Below are 20896 nucleotides of genomic sequence, written 5' to 3'. Positions count from 1 at the left end.
GGTGAATTGAGTGCGAGTGATTAGAGGTGAATAATAAACAAATTAATAAGTGGAAACATTTAGCAGCGCAATTCACAGCTGGAAAGCAATTTTCCCGGACTGGAAAGAAAATTTATGAGCTGCAGCGGCGGTGAAAAGTGTCTAATGTGTGTGTGAGTGTAGGAAAAGTAAAGCCAGGAGAGGCAGAGGGAGAGAGAGAGAGAGGGAGAGCTACGAGAAGTCAAGTTGATAAAGCACTTGCAGGCTCTTGGCTCCGCGACAGGCAATCAAATACATGCACACATACACACACCCACACACACACACACCCACACACACACACACTTCTCGCCCTCCCGAACCCCTCTCACTCCTCACTGCAAATTGCAATTGAAATTGAAATTCACGTGTGGTTCCCGTGCCCAAAGCAGAAGGCGCTAAATCCAATTAGCCAACATAAATCCTTGGCCAAGATTTTTTAATTAACTGCAAGTGCGGCGAACAAGTCAGCCGTAAAAGTGATAATGTCCAGATACAGATATAAATTGCAGGCTAAGGTTATTTATAGCATGTGCTTAGCACGAATTGGTTGATGTAGAGCAAAAGAGGGAAGGGGAGGGGGAAGTGCAATCGCTATATAAGGAATGTTGATCTACAGTTCTCTTAGAATTCAAGAAGGGAGCCCAGAAAAATGCGCGCTTAACAGCAGCTTAGCACTTAGCAGAGATTTGTTTAGCTGATCCTCTGTTATGTAACACTAGCTGATCCTCTGTTAACAGTGTATGTTTGTTTACATAAACTTGAACTGTTAGTGTGAAGATCGAATTGGAGCTGCAGTTCAAAAGCTGCATTAAGAATAAAACAAACGACAAATTGACAATTCAAAATAGCTTATTAATTATGTTAAACTGCTCTTCCAGCTAATTCATGCAATTTTTAATCAACTTTCCCAAGATCTTAGCACTAATCGAAGCAGGACATTCGTTTTTTGTACATTTTCTAATGCAATTAAATTCACAGACTCATTGAACATAACTTTTGTGCTGCAGGTGTTATTAGTACATGCCACAGAGTTGCTGCAAGAATGCTTGATGGCTTCTGCTGTGGCTTTGCCACATGCAGCAACAATTCTTCAGTATTAAACACAAAACTCGTGCAAATTGTGCATGTAATCGAAGGCTTAAGGGCTTTCCAGCCAGTTAACAAGTTTTGTGTTAATTACTCAGCTGCCACATAAAGCGGCAAATTTGGAAAAACCCAAAACTGCATTTGGCCATGTCCAGAACAGGCAACAGCAAACAGGAGTCAAAGGCAAAGAGCACAACAACAACAACAACAACAACAGCTGCAGGGCCTGTCGGTCTTAGCCCGTTACCAGTTGCCAGTTAACAAGGCTCGTCACAAGAGCTCTAGGTCTAAGGCGATTCAAGTTTGCTTTGTTACGTTTTGTTTGCCTGCTTATACCCTGTAAATATTGAATATGACTACAGCAAGTGGGTTGGGTATATTGTGCACACTCGAATAAAGTAACAAGAAATTTGTGGATTTTTGTTAAGGGAACTTCCTAACTTCACACTTACTTAAAGGAATTGATTTACACTTATTTCGAGTATGTTAAATAAGCTTAGGTCAAGTATGAGAAGAATGTGAGAACGTCTACTTGTGGATATAGGGAAGCTCGCTAATGCTGAGTTTGATGCAAACATCTTGGATTAATATAATATATGAACCTGCTATTCGATAGATCTTTCCTATGTCAGCAACATGATTTAGATGCTGATTGGAATATGCATCTACATATATGAGATTTACACTGTAATTCATAAATCTCCAGTGTCGTCGCCTGAATATAAAGAAAAGGTATACTTTCCATACTTTTCGACTGATCATTGCTATAATAGTTATACGAAAAAGGGGTCCAATGTTGATAAGATTTAGCATAAAACTTATAAATGCCAAGTTTGGTCAAGATATGTTAAAAGAGAAACAAGTTCTCACAGAAACATACAGACGGACAGAAGAGACAGACAGAAGGAACGAACTAAACTAAATGAACTCGTCTGTTGATATCAATCGAGAATATATATACTTTATGGGCTTGGAGATGTTCTCTCCTTCATGAGAGAATTATAATACCTTCTGCAAGGGCATTAAAATGTACAAAAAGAATGTGTAAAAAGTGAAAGTATTTTTTCTAAAGACTAAAATTATTTTGAGCATCAGAAATCAAGCCAGAAAATTAAAATTATATATAATAAATATCATTTAAAAATAAAAAGAATTGATTACATCATTTAAAATTGCCTACAGGGCATCTGCCAGTCGGTTACTCTCGTCTAACTAGCTGCTTGTTGTAATTATTGGCTTGGCCTGGCTGACGCAATGCAGCTGCAGTTGCAGTTGCTGCTGCATTTTGACTGTTTAGAGCCGAGCTACTTATAACTTCATGCATTCGCATGCAATTGAAAGACGCACATTAATCAGGCAGGGCCAAAGCCAGCCAGCCTTCCAGGCGCTTCCAGGCACGATCGTTGCAAGAAAAACACGCGCACACACATTTCACATACTGTTAAAGGAAGACAATTGCGAAACCAATGCAATTTTTCCTATGCCACGTGCTTGAGAGGGGGATGGGTGTGTGTGTGCGTGTGTGTGTGTGTGTGTGTGCAAAGACAACATCGAAAACAAATAAACGCGGCTAAAGAGCTGCGAGCAGTCAAGACAAAGAGCAAACAATGTGGCTGCTCGCCAGCCGAGAAAAACGGAAACGGAAGCGCGTCACACAATGTCGTAATGTCTGTGTCTGTGTGAGGGAGAGGGAAAGAGGAAGAGCGTGCTGTGTGGCTTGATATTTATTTCCCTGTGTGTGTGTGTGTTTGTGTGTGTGTGTGTGTGTGTGTGTGTGTGTGTGTGCACATATTTGCACATGTTTCGCATTTGTATTCCATGCGTTATTGAGCTGAAAATTGATGCACATTATTTACTCTATTGAATTACACATTAGCCATTGCTCTCTGTGATCCCCCCAACCCCCCCTCTTCACCCCCTCGCAGCATCTCGCACCCGCGTGTGCAATAAATAATTTGAAAATAACAAAATAAGCAAGTGAAACAAAGACGACGCCTTCCCGCAACAACGAAATCGACGTCAAGCGGCGGCCAACAGTGCGCCAGTGCTGCCCATTTCGCTTCTTTTCTTTTTTTAAATGTTATTTATTATTATAGCTCTTCTTCTTAAATACGTTTGTTAATTGTTAACATAAGCAAGAGCAAATCATGCTATCTATTTAAGGGAAAACACGAACGAATCATTTTCCGCAGTATTATCAACATTTATCTAACAAGTGAGCTTCTTAGCGCTCATTTGTGTAAATATGCTGCGTTTTTCAACACTAGCATTACATTTTCTTTACCTTGAAACAGTTTTAAAGAAAGCTGGCCTGCAAGAAACTGCCGTACAGATGCTACAAACTCTAGATGACAGGCAAATATATATATATAATTTTGTTTATTTTTACTTAAGGGTTCCATAAAGCGAGAAAAAATTGCCCTGATTAGTCAAAGATAACATAAACAGCTCAAATACCTTCACCTTCACAGTTAAAGTTCTGCTAAGATGAACAATAGTTCATTTAACAAACATTTTTTTGTACATGTATAATTTATTTTAAAATAAACGCATTGGTTTTTTATTCTTTCTAATTAAAACATAACTGTTTTCTTTTTAACCTCTGCGCTTAGAAATAGCTATTTTTTGCTGTTCAAAAAATGGGCAGCACTGAACCCCGCTGACTGCAAATGCAGCCATCGACATGCCTTTGAATTATGCATGTGTGTGTGTAAACTGAGCTCGATCCGCTGCTGCTGCTGCCGCCTCTGCTGCTGCCCATAAATTGCCCAACTAAATACAATTTATTTCTCGTCGACGCTGGTGACCCGTGTATTTTATATATGTTCATATACACATACATATATATATATTCTAACGTGCGCAGTGTGTCGTTATTTATGCGCTGCTTTTAGCATTTTTTTTGCCCGCTAACCCTTGACATTTTTTTTTTGTGCTCATATGAGGGCACATCTTCAATATAAAATTTATGTAGTTTTAAATAGTTGGCAAAATGCTTGTGGCTAGCATAACAGCGGCCTGTTAAAGGGCAGCTGTTAGCGAGCACAGAGCTGTTAAGCAGCAGGGGCATGTTAACCGTTTCGTCAAACCAAACTGTGCTACTATGCTACCCCTGACAACAGGCGAAGGCTAACAGGCAACTGTTATGTTAGGCAAGCGGATAAATTTTTATAGCACTGTTATAGCAGGAGCGCCTGCGAGCGGATAAACTTAAATGCTGTTAAATTCAAATGTTATACTGTTGCGCCGAGCATATATAATTATGTACTGTGCTGGCATTTAATTATGTTTTAAGAGAGCCGTTAATCTGTTAATCTAACTTAATTGCTTATTCTATAAATTATGGATACAAATAAAGTAATAATAATATATTTATGTATATTTAGCTGCTGCCAGCAATCAAATGTTAATTGTCAAATTGAAATAACAGCTCAATTGGCTTTAACAGCCACTCAACTCACCACGCTTCAGTCCTGTGTGCGCTGTTAACCGTCGTTTAGTTCTGTTGCTCAACACAGCCTCAAATTGGGTTCGAGTCTGTGTTTTTGTGTGCATCGGCTGCGAGCGTATAAAATAACGAGTGCGCCAACTGGCCAAATTCAGTCTTCGTTTTGCCACTGAATCGTGCGGTCAGCAATTTGTTAAGCAGCGACTGCGAATCCACGCGTTGCGTCGGCCGCGACGCGATTGGCTGAAATGAGCAAAGCACCACCAATAACAAAAACTATTTTATTTAAATGCAACAACAAATGCTGAAAACGCACATGCAAATTAAACGTAACAGCGCTCAAATTGTAATCGAAAAAAAACGCGTTAATTGTTTTAAAAAAAAATTTTAATTAAAAAAAAGTAAAATATATAAAATAACCTGGTCTTAAAGCAGATTTTAAAGCGCACAAAATTGTCGTCTCGAGCGCTTTGTCGTTTCTGTGCGCTGCCGGCTTCTCGCTGTCCGTGTGCGTGCGTCCGTGCGTCCGTGTGTGTGTGTCAGTGTGTTGGTGAGTGCAAAAAATAGAATCGGAATACATTTCCGCAACAGTGCATAAGAATTGTAACTGTAACCAGAAGCTGCAGCTAAACTGACAACAGGCAAGTAAACCAAGGGAGGGCTGGGTACAGATTTACTTTAACTTTTGCGGCTTTTGATTTTTTATGGCAAATCAAAATGCAGCGTTAGCTGTAAATTTGCTGGCGCCGCCTGCAAGTATGCAATACAAATTTAACTTTTAGCTCGTGCGTGTGCGTGTGTGTGTGTGTGTGTGTGCATGGAGTTTGGAAAATTCACAGCAGCGCGCTTTGCTTTGCCTTTCATCCGGCTGGGCACAAATATTTGCACAATGCGTAATACGCACAAAATTTAAATTAAATTTGCCAAAAATATAATAAAAAAAAAACAACAGCCCGCTGTCTCAGCTGTTTAATGCTCTGCTATTTAATTCGGGTTAAGGCCCTAAAAGAATAAACAAAAATATGTATATTTATATATATGTAAATGTGTGCGTGTGTGTGTGTGTGCATATATATAACCGCGCATTGGGCTAACCCCAAAAGCCGCGCATTTTGTTGTTATTGTTATTGTTGTGTTAGGCAATTGTGAGCGGCAGCTTTCCGGCTTCTGTCTTTTTTTTTTTTTGCCAGCTGCCACTTCCGCTGTCGGCGTCGGCTGAGCTGCTGCTGCTGCTGATGCTGCTGCTGTTGCCATATGCGGCAGCCACAAAACTTTTGAATTTTTAAGTGGCAATTCGTGTAGCCGCTTCCTTTGTACACACACACACACACACACACACACACGCAGAGGGAGAGAGAAAAAGGCAACAACTGGCACTTATCTGACTCTGGCTTATAACGATTCTCTTAAAGCCTCGACCTTTGGCCCCACAGCCAGCCGCCTTGTTTTATTTTCATTTTCAATTTGCGAGGCGCGTAATTGCGTGTATTTTTATTTTCTCTATATTGTTGCAGTTTTCTCGAATACTCAAAATGCAAATACTCTCCATTTTGTTGTTTGAAGAAATGATTTTTTTTTTAAATAATCAAATTTTAAAAATGTTGAGTATGAAATTTGATAGTTATATTAAACGAAAAGTAAATAAATGAAAAATATAAAAGAAATAAATACAGAATAAATAAATAAAAGGTATATAAAGTATAAAAAAAAATCAAATCAAATATAAAATGTCAATAGGAACTCAATAACTATATAAATTGAATAAATAAATAAAATAAACTATATAAAATAGCCTGTCGGCAGTAAGAACTATAGAAAATTTAAGTTTAAACGAGAGTCTTTCAAACTTTTTGTTGTATAATAATCGAATTGTTTTTTTTTTTTAAATTTATTTATTAATAATAATAAAAGTAAAAATTGTTTCTAAATTCTTTCAAACTTCTTGTTGTTTATTTATTGAATTGTTATATTGAAAATTTATTGAAAAATCATAAAAAAAATTGTTTCTAATTTATGTTTGAGCTCTAGAATTATCAAAAATACCTCTTGCAATTAAGGCACAAACATTTGGTAGTTTGTTGAAAATCAAAATAAACAAAAAAAACTACTGCAAAACTTTTGTGTCAGTTTTCAGATTTGTTCAAAATTCTAGAGTTTGAAAAAGAAAAATAAAAACATTATAAATAAATGTGTGTCAAATTATTTAAATACACAAAAATGCTGGAAAGATGTCTGCCTTAACTTTCGTTCCTTAAAAAAGGGAATTTTTGATTAAAAATTCTACAATTCCTTCTGTCGACTTACAGTAAAAAAAATAAAAATATTAAAAGACACAGATATTTATAAGGCAAACCTTAAAGTCTTTTAAAATAAAATGCATTAAATTTTAATATGAATTGAAATATATTTACTATTTTAAATATTAATAAATTTAACGAAATAAAACATATTAATGTAATAAATTACGAAAATATATTAATATAATAAATTTTTAAAAAGTGTTTCTACAAAATTGAAGTTAAGACTAAAATTAAATTTTTTAAATTGCGAATAAATGCTGTCTAGTAATAAATACATGCAAATATTTATAGATTTTTCAATAAATAAATGCATTAATATATTTGGGTCGAAAGCTCCGTCAGTTGGCATACTCTGAATTTGTTGGACTTCGCGAATTTGTTAAGCTTCATCTCAATAAAAACGAACAAAAACCTTAAAATAAGCTAACAATTCCAAATAAAATAAATAAATGTCAGATATTACAAATTAGCTGGTTCGAGGCTCGAGCTAATGCAATTCTGACTAAAATGTTTTGCTTGCTTTTCACTTTTTAATTTCTAACTATAAGATATTTTACAAAAATTATTGTGCAAAAAGTGTGTTGGCAAATAAATAACATTTAATTTTACAAAAAACTCAAAACGTAAGCTGTTTATTTGAGTAACAAGTTTGCTGCAAAGTTATTCATTGATTAAATGTGAATTTATTTGTGTACGAAAAGTGTTTGCGAGTGTCTCAAGATAAAAGATTTCCAAGTGAGCCGCAAATTTAGGTGTAAATAGCTGCCCTCCTCTCCCCCCAAACTGTTGGGCAAACATTCTCTCTCTGTCTCTTTGAAAAAGTTTTCTATATTTATTTAATTCATTTGCATTTGGCCAGCTTTGGCCATAAAAGTTGTCAAATGCGGCTTCATTCATTCACTTTGTTCACTCATTTAGTTATTTTCTGCTGTGTGTGTGTGTGTTTGTGCGTGTGTGTGTGTGTGTGCCTAACATTATGCAAATTAGTTTGTTTGTTTGCTGGCCGCATTGCGTTTTTCCTGCGCCTAATGAATAAAGCATAGCGAAATTATTGTATGGAATTCAATTAGCATGTTTTTCTCCGCAGCCACCCCCCCAACCCCGCCAAAAACCCTACACCCCAAAAAATATGTGTGTGTGTGAGAAAAAAGTGCAAAGTTTCGGGCTTCCAGAAAATATACATATATATATATAGAAAAACCAAAAAAACAAAACTCTAGTGTAAAATCTACTAAATAAATTATGCGTGTAATTCGCAGCGGCAACAATTAGATAAGTTTTTAAGCGTCTGCCAGAGCTGAAAATTGTAATTAGAGCAAAATCGCGGCCAAAGTATTTTGCATAAATCTCTTAGATTTTGTAATCAAACAATTTAAAGTGCTAAGCAATTAGCATTAACAATAAATTAGAAAAACAACTGTTAGAAAAGTGAGAGTGAGTGAGATTTGGATTAAGATAGAAGAGGAAGAAACTTTAGATTTAGTTTAAGAAGAAGTTTAAGATTTAATACTTCTTTATAAAGTGAAGAAAAACTTGATAAAAAAATTAAAATAATTCAAGCCCGAATATTTTCTTTTTTGATACTCTTTTTATTTATGTTTTTAAAAAACAAAAAAATACTTTAAAATATAAAAATATATTTTTATAATTTAATATTAAAAGTGTTAAAGAAAGAAAACAATTAAAAGAAATTTTAATTTTTGCTAAAACTTTTCTCAATTTTCGTATACCCGCGTATTACAATTTTGTCATGAAAATCTGAATAAATAGATAAATATATTATATTTTTCATATTATATTTATATTATTTATATTTTATATTATAAAATTTATAAACACTAGCCGACTTCAGGTTAGCGTTTGCAATAAAAAAACAACAACACAAGCTGAGTTTTTTTCTCCTACTCCAATCATTTCTAAGCAATACATACTGTTGCGAGTTCATTTTGACGAGTGACTACTGTACTAAACTGCATCCCAAATAGGTTGCTTTTATTGCGAAACTATTTGCAGCATGTTTCTAGGTAGCGGTTCGAGAGAATTTGCTGCCAGCTCTCAAATATTTTTGACTCGCAATTTTTGTGGTGCATTTGTCATAAAATAAATCGAAACGAAATGTGGGCGACAAACACGGGGCAGACCTCAAGCAGGCGGCGGCAGAACCCTTTGCAGCAAGAAGTTCAATTCAACTTTCGATTTTGCTGAGAGATTCGTGCTGCAACATTAGGTTGCACGCCACCACTCCCTGCTCCGGACCAAACAGCTTACTGCAGTTGCAGTTGGCAGTAAAACTGCAACTTTGTCCGCTTGTTGTTGCAGAACGGGGGCGGGCAGTGGGCGCGGCTGAGGCGCCGGCTGCTCTAAATATGCAAGAAATAAAGAAGGAAAGAAACTCTGCACTATTTTCTTGGCGCTCTGCTGCTGTAAATGCTAACCTTGGCTGTAGCTGGCATGTGTGTGTGTGTGTGTGTGTGCAACCACAACTGGCTCACACACACACATATACACTTACACACACACACACACACACACACTTCCCCTGCTGATCTGCAGGCGTTTGCCTTTTGCCTAGCTGCATTGTTTTAGGGGCCACAGCAGCTGTTGTAATCCACTCCATGTCCTGTGCAGGCACACACACTCACCCAACACACACACTCACACTCACACACACACAGACACCCCTTTACAGAGTTTCAAGTGTGGCGCTGGACTCAGAGACTCGAACTCCGCAGTCGCTGCGCGTTATGCAAAACTAACTTTTTCCATTATTTTGCCGCGTACCGCCGCAGTCGCTGGCTGCTGCTGCTGCTGCTGCTTGTGGTTTTTATTTATGGTCTATTTTTGTTTTTTTTTTCTCTGTGCATACCCAGCATCCATTAAAAATAGCTAACAAAGGGTATACTGAAGTGTTTACATATAAAGAGCAGAAACAAGCATTTCAGGCTCAAGTAAATTTGAACTAAATTTGATTTCATTTTGGCACATCATGTATTTTATATAAGCAGAACATTTGTATACAAGCACACTTGTTTGCAATATTTATGCTCTTTGAATTTCATAAAGATCGTACTTTAGGCACCGAAGATATTCGGAGCTATATACGAGGGAGAAAAGAAGAAGACGTTGGCTTCTGAAATCGGAATCTATAACACATTACATCAACTCATTGCTGCTTACAGGGTATCTGGCAGTCGAGCATGCTCCACTGTTGCACTCTTACTTGTTTGGTTTTGCATTTTTAGTTAGTTACTCGACTCGAATCGCCCGCACGTGCCCCGCCCACACTTTTTTTTTGCGCTTCGCACTGTGTAAACAAAAGCCAACTGCAAAGTTTTGACAACGCTTTTCGGTTATGTAGTCAACGTCCCCCTACCCCCCGCCCGTCCCAGCCAGCCCCTGCAAAACATGCAGCGCCTCTGGAGCTGCCCCTCTCTGAGAATTGGGTCGGCAAAAGCGAAATTTATGTCGCAGCCGCGTGCAAAGTGACAGCGAACAAATTGCCGCGACACAACAAGCCGTGCAAAATGTTAACTGCAAAATGTTAAATTCAAAATGTAAAATATAAAATGCAAAATTCAAAATTTGGCAGCGGTAAACTTTTCACGGGGCGCTAATCAAGTCTTGTCAGGGGCAGCATGAGCATTAAACTGAAATGTGTCATTTTATCAATAAGCTGCATTATAAATATGTATATATATTTAATACTGGACTTGATAGATCTACTTCTACTATAATACATAAAAAGATATATCTATACTAAGTAATAACATATAGAAGAGGATCTATCTTGTCAAGTGGAATATCAGAATATAAATCAATGCAAATACAAGTTTTTATATATATTTGAGTAATATGAGTTATGAGAAAGGGAAATTTGCGTACATGTTTGAATCAGATTCTTAATATCTTTTTAAGGGTATAATTTTGACATGAACTTGGACCAAAAATGATGTTGCCTGATTTGAATGCCAAATCAATCTACAGGTCAAAACATTAAAAAAAAATCGAAGTCTCGCGAAAATCGGTTGAGTTTTGACCGAGTTATGGGGATGGGAAATTGTTCCCTATGTCTATATAGGATAATAGCGGGCATATCCCGACCTTGCCCGTGGCATTTTTATCATCAATCAATCAGTCAGTCAGTCAGCACAAACAGTTTTATATATAGAGATTATATAGACATATATATATAATTTATAATATATAATAAAGATTCTTCAATAGTTGTTAGAGATTTTTAATCTCTCTATCTCTCTCTCTCTCTCTCTCTCTCTCTGTCTCTCTCTTTCCCATTCTTAAACAATTTATAAATTTGTTATCCAATAATATCAAATTTGATTCTTCTTGAGAATTGTTAACAGAAAGAAGTTTTAAGGCCAAAGTACCTATCCTGGACCCATCCCAGAGCCGGAGAAGTTCAGAGTCTTGTTAACATAATATTCATTTATGTTTCTTTGTTTTTTTAATAAAATAGAAACTTTGCAAATTTAAAACAACTCAAATTAGAAAAAAAACTATAAAAACAAAGCTTTTCAATTTGAATGCGTATACTCTACTCTATTTTATACGCCCCATACGATTCCCATGCCATCCAATTGTGCTTTTCAGGTTTCAAACACGCGCAGCAAGAAGTTGGCAACGCCTTGTTTTTGTTGTTTTTGGGGTGGGTGAAAAAAAAAAGAAAATAGTTTTGCAAAATAACATTTGTCAATGTCGCCGTTTCTCAGACGCAGCTCTGTTTGGCAGCGCCTCGAATTGAAGTGCATCAAATAAGTTTGGAGCATGCGAGTTGGAAATTTGTTTGCACACGAGGCAGCAGAAGCAGTCAGCGACGGTTTGGCTGCACATTCTTCTATTTTATCAATAATTCAATTTCGGCTTAGGAAACATTAGAAGTTTGCAGCCTTGTTCCGCATTTGGCCACAGATTTAAATACATTTATGGCATGCACCAGGCTGCAGGAACATGGACTTGCCTCAACTAAATGCTTTTCCATATACTTCAAAAATTAAAGACGGCTTACGCACAATTTTACAGCTTCGATCCAAGCAGCTTATAAAAAGGCTTAGGTTCGACCGATTTCAGGTAAAATAATGCGGAACAAGCTTTAGTTCATGTTGAGAATACACAAACGAGCTACTTCTTGGAATAGGAGATAAGATAGCGATAGAAAAGCGATAGCAAAAGTTAAATCTGTTTTGTCTTGAGATTTCCTATTATTGCTATATGGCTTATTTATCTCTCCAAGCGATAATTTGGCGATGGTAATGAAAGGGGCCACTGTTTGCAGAGGAAGATAAGAAGGCGATAAAAAGGCGATAGCAAAAAATATCCAATTGTTCCTTCCTTCCTTCCTTTTCTTCCCAAGCGATAGCTTGTTGGCAAAGGGAGATAAGTAAGCGATAAAATGGGCGATGGCAAAAAATAAATCTATTTTTTTTCTTCAGATTTATGATTATTGCTATATCGTTTATTTATCGCCCCAAGCGATAGTTTGGCAATTCTAAATATGTAATGAACAAAGGAAGATAACAAAGCGATAGAAAAAAGTTATGCATTCTTTTCAGAAGGAATATTTTTTTGAACCTTGTCCAAGAGTAAACTCGGTTGGAGCTTGTGCTTCCAGGCAAATGGGTATTTCCTAGCCTAGCATTTTCTGATTGGCGCCCGCCCACTTGCTTTCTAATTAGATTTTCAATTAAAATTAAAGCATAAATTAAAAACGCGCACAGAAAGTGTTAAACACAAGCGGTTACCAAAACTTGTTGTTGCCACACAAAATTGAAGTTTTCGGGGCCAAAAACTTTGGCGACTTTCTCTGCAACTGCCGCCAGCTGCCTGCTGCCTGTTACTGCTGCTTTTACTGCTACTGCTGCCTGCTGGCCATTTGCTTTAGGTGCTGGCACCGTGGCAGTGTCAAGTAACGGCAGCTGTTGCAACAACCCAGTCACATGCTCTGTGCTCTGTCATTTGAGCGCCAATGTGGCATGCTCTCTAATTTGCCAAGTTTTCTGTGTGTGTGTGTGTGTGTGTGTTGGCCTGGCCAATACTGTGGGATAGAGAGAGAGAGGGAGAGAGTGGGAGAGACAAGTAACCACACGGCGTATACACAATAAGCTTAAGATTTAAAGCCAGTTGGTCGCAGTTATAAGCCTCAGCTAAGCGCCACATTCAATGCTCTGCTCAGAGGCGTGCATAACGATAACGCAGCCAACCTGCTCGACTAGAAGATGCCCTGTACACGGGCGACATGCCTTGGAACTTCCTTTCATATTCAATTACACAAAATGGACTCTTTCTGTCCACACTTGTATAGCTTACACCAAAATCTGCCACGCCCACACATAAAGCTAGCCGAATCGGCAAATAGTATTGCGCCATATGCGGCGTATGTGTGATATGTGTAATTTGTAGTCGCTGTCGACAACGTGGCCCGTGGCCCGCGGCAATTATAGCCAAATGCGCTAATGATATTCAATTTCAACACAAGCTGCCTATTCAACATTTTGTCAAAATGTCAAACGGGCGGCCAGCAAAAAGGGCTAATACGGCGCCCGCAACAATAGACGTCAAGCTGTCAGCCACACAGAGACGTGGACAGGAGAGGGCGAGACAGCAGACAGAGACAGAGGGCAGGCACAGCGATTGCTTTGGCGTCCTGTGTGAAGCGTTGCAGCTGCTTTGCCGTAAAATCTATCTACATACATAAAAAAAAGTGAAATTATTAAACAACATAATGGAAATCAAAAGAGCGGGCGTGACAGGCGGGCGGGCGGACGACGGCGGAGCGCAAGGCAAAGAAATCACTCAATTGGACGTCTAACTGACAGCCACACATTATCAAATATTTATGAGCTGCGAGCGTGCAATGGCAGCTGACCGTTGGGCGGTGAGGGGGCGAGGGCGTTGCGCTGGGCGTGGCTGCGTGGCTCATTGAAAACATTTGGCCCCGGCTTTGAGCGAAACTTTGACACCAACGCCCCAAATGACATTGCTTGAGGTGCGCGACAAATGGGAAAATACTCCAAAAAATAATAAAAAAAAGGAAATAATTTTTATATAACAAAACATGTGCTTGTAACGACACAGATATATATAAAGTGAGGGGTTGGGGGCTGCCTGGGGGTGGAGGGGGTGGCACACATGACTAGCCATAAACGCGACACACAAACCGTATTCTCATTTATAATTCAGCAAAGTAAAACATTGAAATAATGAAATTACACCTAAAGAATTTCCAAGGCGACGTCGACGTCGACGTCGTAGTCTGAACTGCACAGTGGGAGTCATGTACATGAAACATTGGCACAATCACAGCAGATCGGTCGGCTATATCATTTGACTTCTATGGAAACAATCGCTTGGAAATAAATCGTTGGCAACAAATACCTTAAAGTCATAAGCAGCCCAAAGTTATTTCTTCTGTCTTGCTTCTAGTTTCATTTTGCTATCACAGCCCATTCTATTTCATGTACTTTTCAGCCCATTTTTCAGTACACAAAAAAAAAAAAACACCAATGAATGAAAAAGTAATAAGATAAAACGACGAACGCTTTCTTGCAAAAAGAAACACATTTCTTCGCCCATGTAAAATGTGAGACTTGATTTTTGCACCTATAAATTTGTGCCTGTTAAATTGTTCATTTTACCCACTGTGCCCATGTCTTGGCGTAAGAGCCGCACACAGACGAACCGTTTATGCTGGGAAATATGAAAGCCGAATAAATAAAAATTTAATGAAAACACGTATACGCAACATGCGACGTCGCCACCGTCCCCAAGGGGGGGGCCCAACCCCCCTTCTCCAATATCAGCCCCGCCCAACCCCAGCCACGGCATTCCCTACGCAACGCAATTGCCAACGGGGGCGGCCGTGTTTTGCATGCATGAAGCATTTTTGACAACAATTTTGTGTTAGCCTCGCATTGAAAAACGCAAATAATTGAATTTCTGTCAGCCAAATTAAATTACGCGCCAACGCAATGCCCCCCTCGCACCTCCCCCTCCCTACCCCTGCAGCACGCAACACAAATGGCGGGCCTTTAAAGCGTGCAGCATAATGCATTTTAAATGCGCATAATTAAAATAAATGCAACAAATGATTTAAATTTATTAAAATGTTTGCAACAACAAAAAAAAACAAACACAGGCCAAACAAAAGCCACTGCAAATGTGTGCGCATGTGTGTATGTGTGGGTTGGGGGAGGGCTGAGGGGGGGCTTAATGAGAGAGGGTCACGCAGATAAATACAATAAAACTTAATGACAATGCATAAAAGTTCATTACAGTCAGATATAAAGCGACAACAAGTTAAATATATGGCAAAAGGTACAACAAAAATTTCAAATTGGAAACAAAGAGCAACAATAGCTATTTCAATGTAGCCGACTATTTGATACACTTGCAGATATTTGGTTTAGATCTTTAAATGTAGATTTTGAAAGGGCGCGGTTTTTGATTTTTAACTTATTCGTATGGGTTTAGTATGAAATAGTTATAGCATTTCAATTAAATTAAAAAAATAAATATATTAATAATATACAAATACAAATAACATAAAATAAAATGTATAAAAATAGCTTTCTTACCTATAAGTTCCTACTTTAGTTTTATCATACTGAAATTTAAGCCTTGCTCATATTTGTTTAGCTGCCTGATATACTTAACATACTTATCTATCTTGCAAAAAGTAAAATATTTAAATTTTTACCAAAAGCCTTGACTAGCTAAATATTCAGCTATATCTAGTATTAGCGGATATTACCCGGCCTTCCTCGGTGCTTCATATTTTAGATATAAGTTTTTCACCCAGTTTCCGCTCACGAAAAACTAAAATCTAAGCGTACTATCTTGAACTCCATGTCTATTTGAAAGTATGTATTAAGTTCATCGAAAAGTACACCAAAATTGGGGACCTACGGCTTTTCGTTCATTAAATCTTTGACCCTTTCAGTCAGGACAATATATAATTAGTTATTATTAATATTAAATATAATAAACTCTTATTTAATTACAATTCTCTTACATAAGCAGCTTTCACTAAGTTCTGTTTATCTAGATCAATTTATATATATCTAAATATTCATCAATTGAAAACACAGGCACTTAAAAGCTATGCTGGATTTGTGCATGAAACACAGAAATATAAGCTGACATAGGCCCTACTCTAACTCCGCCCCCGCTCACACACACACACACACACACACACACAATCACACTAATAGAATATTACATAAAAAGTGACCACTAATTAACCCAATTTCCAGCCTGGGAAATAAACAAAAAGTTAGACGCACTAATGCAGCAACATATTAAAGTGCGTGCTATATAGATAGATATAGATATATATCTATATATATACCTATATGTGTATATATGTACATGTGTGTATGGATGAAACCATTAAGCCAGCCGCAAGGCTAAAACGATTCACAAATGCGAACACACACACAAACAAACGAATACACGCACGGAGAAAGCGAGATACAATAAAAGCATTTATTTTTATTATAATATCATATTTTAGTTTGGGAACATTTTAGGTAATTATTTATCAATATCAAATTATTTCAATATTAATGCAAACAACAAAAATTTCAATAATCCGTAATTATCGACGAATGTAGATCAAATAATCACATTTTAGCTCCAACAACAACAACAATAGCAGCCGCGGCAAGAAAATTAATTATGAAAATACAAATACAAATAATTTACCATGAAAATAACAAAATGGACGGCAATCATCGCCCCCTCTTCGCCCACCCCCCACACCCGCCGTCTGCTGCTAATGCTATTATATGAGTGGGAGTATGTGTGTGTGTGTATATTGGTGTGTAATTGAGGGTAAATGGGCACGACATTATTTTTAGAGCAATTTGAAATATTTCCTAATTGCGCTGATAAGTATGCTATGAAAATTGAAGAATCTGTAAACATTTATTTATTGTCATGTTTAATATACCCTGTAGACTTATGAGCTTATAGGGAAAAGGTTATATCTTCCAGACGAGGCTTTTTATGAAATGATAGTTGATATTTTCCATGCCCTAAATGAGAAGGGCCGCTATTATGCATTGGATGATAAGAAAGAGATAAAAGGGCGTTAAGCAATAATTGCTGAAAGAATCGTTTTCTGTGCGCTTTTCTAGCTGCCAGATGGAAGGATATCTCATGGATGAAAGATAAGCGATAAATGTATATAAACTTTAAAATTTACTCTATGAAAAGTATTTCTTTCAGCTTTTTATTTGCCAGACTTTTCTTTTTCCAAAAAGTGTGGCAAGCTTTCGCAGTGGAAGATAAGAAAGCGATAGAAACGCGATATTTCTGTTTGTACAGGGTATATCCCAATGAAGTACTCTACACTTGTTGATTATTTCAACATATTTTCTAATTAGATATTGTTCTTTCTGCTTCTTCTACTTACAGTTGGGGTTTACTTTACGGCACGCCCACTGCGTGTGGCAGGGGCGCGTGGCCTGTTATGCAATTCCAAAGCAGAGCAGAGCAGAGCATCTGTGGCCGGCCGCAGAGAATGCAAATAAATGCAAGAGCATACGGAGCAGCTCATATAAATTAGGAAAATCAACAATAATAACAGACACACACGCACACTTACACACACACACACACACATACACAACACACACGCAAGCACAAAAACACAAGAAAACACGCACATGCACAAGACCGAAGTAAAATCACATAAAATGCAACGAAATCTGCTGCATGAATTAAACAACAATAACAACAACAACAACAACAATAGCAGCAACAACAACAAGAAGAACAACAATCGCCAGCAGAGATACATGAAATATTCAAACTAACTAAAAGCAAGGCAATTCATAAGAAAATTCCTGAAAATCCAAAGCACAACTCAACAGTTGTTGCTGCTAGGCACATGACGCTAATGGAGCATCGCCTGGCCCAACCATCGGCTGCTGCACCACATGCAACACTGCTGCACGGCACAATGCTTGCCAAACTGTGGCCTTGGCTGCGGCAGGAGGCGTGGCCGTGGCTGCATAAATCAAAGTAAGTTGCATTTGCCGCTTCTGCTTGTTATTTTCATTCGTTCGTTAGTTCGTTTTCTTGCACGCAACAAGAAAAAGAATGCAATTAATTTTAAACTTTAGTTTTAAATACTCTTTTTATTTGAGAGAATTAGGGCATTTAGGTTATACACATTTTCAAATTTAAATAAATTAGGCAATTGTGGTTTTACATAAACTCAGAATAAGCACAAAGCTTATAGTTTAAGCCCCCGTGTAAACAGAGTAAAAAATCTTATTTTTAATAGATTACAAAAGGCACAGTATATGTATTCTATATAAATAAGTTAATATTAATGCTTAAAATGTATGCCACAGTTTAAATATTCCGATTTAAAAATAAATATTTAAATATCGGGCTCGATCCGCTTTGATTCGGTTCACGCCCAAGCCCATGCCCATTATCTCATAGAAAAACAGAGTATCTTGCAGTCAGTGAAATTGAATATTCTTTCATAAGCAGGCCGCTTGCTTGCTCTTCTTCTTGGCATATGGCAAGTTTCTCAATAAATTTACCACACAAATGCATTGCGAATCGATAGAGAAAATGCTAAAGCAATATATACGAATATCCCAGACTTATCTTTCTTTATGGCGCTTAGTAGAAAAATTCAAATTTGCGGTGTTGAAGCGCACGCTGAGCTATGCTATTTATACAGGTGTCACAGAAAGCTGAGGCCTCGCTTCACCCGCCGCACACATGTGTGTGTTGTCCAAGAGAACACTTGAAATTTGAGTCAGAAATTGTCACCTGACATACTGGGTTACATAAATAGCTCAACAGGAAATGAAATGGAGGGAACGGTATCTATTTATTTATTTTTTTTGACACGGGCAGCTGACGATTATTAAATCACTTGGTGACGGGAAATTTGACAACAACTTAAGTAGAACTTAAATTAAAACAGCATTCCAACATTTTTAAAGATATAAATTTCGTATTTAGGTTTGGTTCTAACATCTTTGACTGTAGTTTGCTTTTATGTTGTATTTGCTCAAGTTTTCTCCTGTCTAAATCCATGCATATGAGTGGAAAATAGGTGAAATGCTTAAAATACTTATTCCCTTGACTTTTGCTCTACTTTTCCTTTTTAAGCTATATGCATTACTTAATGTGATGCAATGCATAACTTAACAATATTTAGCTAAATGTATAAAATCCACCCACAAAAATGGAACACGAGTGGAATGCTAAAATATTCTTTTCCCTTGACTCTCATTTTTGAAAGATTTATGCCAAATTTGTTGTGAAACATGTATAAAATCCACTCACAAAAGTGAAAATTGGGTGGAATGCTAAAATAATTTTACCCTTGCGTTGGGCTCTATGCTTCCTTTGAAAGATATATGCAAATTTAAATGGGATGCATGATTAACCAAATTTGAGCTGAATGTAGATTACTTTTTGCGGATATAGTACAATTATATAGTTAAGCCTGAGCGAAAAGTAGCTGTCTAATATGCACTTTAATGAAAAGCCATAAAACTGAGCCAACCGAAAAATCAATGCGCTGAAATCCCAACCAGAGTCGTCCAGCTGTGGCCAGCGGCGAGCCGTGCCACGCCCCCCAATAGGCCAGTACATGACCAGCATCAATAAGTTTCGGAGCGTTCAAACTTTGGGACAAACAGCTGCTGCTGCTGATGCTGCTTCTCCTGCTCTTCCTGATGCTGCTGTGGTTATGGCTCTGCTGTGAAAATGAGCAAGAAATTTATTTACACACACAAACACCCAACAGAGTCGCAAAGAGCATTTTAAGTTTTGAGGGCAAGAAGTTGGGGAATGCCCCGAAGCAGCAGTCGATAATCAGTGCCTGGAGCGAGGTAGGGGCAGTTGGGCAGCCCACGATACCGAAATCGACTCGAGCAGTGCAAATTTGAGGTTAATGCACAAATAAATCTGCCACAAATTGAAAGACATCAAAACTGGCTGCTCACGTAGTGCCCACACCCCGCGCAAATAGCCAGTAAAAAATATATATTACTTATATATATATATATATAGAGAGAGAGAGAGAGGGAGAAAGTTGAAAAAAGAATGATAATTATTAACGCTCAACTGCGTCTCAATCAACAACATTTTATCTGGCACAGTCAGGCATGGCCTGAGACTGCGTTGCCGCTAAGTTTGAAAGCGTTGTGTATTTTGTTGTTATACCCTGTACAAATTAAAAATGAACCATACAAAAGGCATAACAATGCCTAGCTTCTGCATGTTACAGGCAGCATGAATAATATCTAAACTGAATGTAAAGCCAAAAGTCTATTGAGAGAGCTAAATAGGAAGAAAAATGTTTAGAAAGTCTCTCGGCAGCTGGGCTTTATACGTCAAATCGATAAATATCGATTTTTACAGCCAGATTTTTGTTGACGTTTATTCTAAGAGAAGGCCTTATATATATACATATCGTATGCAGATAAAGTAAATTGTAAGAAATCATTAAAAATCTATATACAACTGCAGCTTGTTAAGGAGCTAAGCTCAAAAATATAGTTTAAGGTTCTTTTACATCATACGTAGATTGATTTCCATATTCATAGAACGCAGTTCGATAAGTCGGTCAAATTAATGTTCAGAGCCTAGTTTTTGAGGCTATGTAATGTTTAAAAAGCTGGGCCTTCGAAATCTAGCCTATATTTTCATACACATCTCATCTACATTTGAAGTTGATCAGGCATTTTTTAGCATTAAAATGTTCAATACCGAATTCTAGTTTCAAATTTCAAAAAGACTACTTTGAAAACTGCCGGAATCGATAAATATCGCATTTCGAAGAGCATATTTGGTTAATTCACGAAATTCAATAGGCAAGACTTTAAGTTTTCGCAAAACTGTGGCACAAATCGATAAAAATAGATTATATGGCTCTGTGCCGCAGGTTTCCAGTTGCTGGGCATTGCTGGGTAACTGTTAGTCAAACACTTTTGAGCAGTGTTTACTTACTTTTTTTTTGTATATTTTTGTCTTGGGATGGCTGCGACAG

General features: G+C 37.5%; 1 protein-coding gene across 2 annotated transcripts in view; it reads left to right on the top strand.

The window, feature by feature from the left end:
- Positions 1 to 17306: 17306 nt before the first annotated feature.
- LOC115765977 (protein O-mannosyl-transferase TMTC2) overlaps positions 17307 to 20896 on the top strand; it is a 40943-nt gene continuing 37353 nt past the window's right edge. For both annotated transcript variants that reach the window (XM_030709735.1, XM_030709737.1), the window contains exon 1: positions 17307 to 17895. In XM_030709735.1, coding sequence (XP_030565595.1) covers positions 17762 to 17895 — 134 coding nt within the window. In that variant the 5' untranslated portion in view covers positions 17307 to 17761. The remainder of the gene's footprint in view (positions 17896 to 20896) is intronic.

Source organism: Drosophila novamexicana, unplaced genomic scaffold (genome assembly GCF_003285875.2).
Source record: "Drosophila novamexicana strain 15010-1031.04,08,12 unplaced genomic scaffold, DnovRS2.1 tig00001059-arrow-arrow-pilon, whole genome shotgun sequence".
NCBI classification, from domain to species: Eukaryota; Metazoa; Arthropoda; class Insecta; order Diptera; family Drosophilidae; genus Drosophila; species Drosophila novamexicana.
Note: the sequence above shows the minus strand (reverse complement) of the source record. Positions and strands in the feature narration are given on the sequence as shown.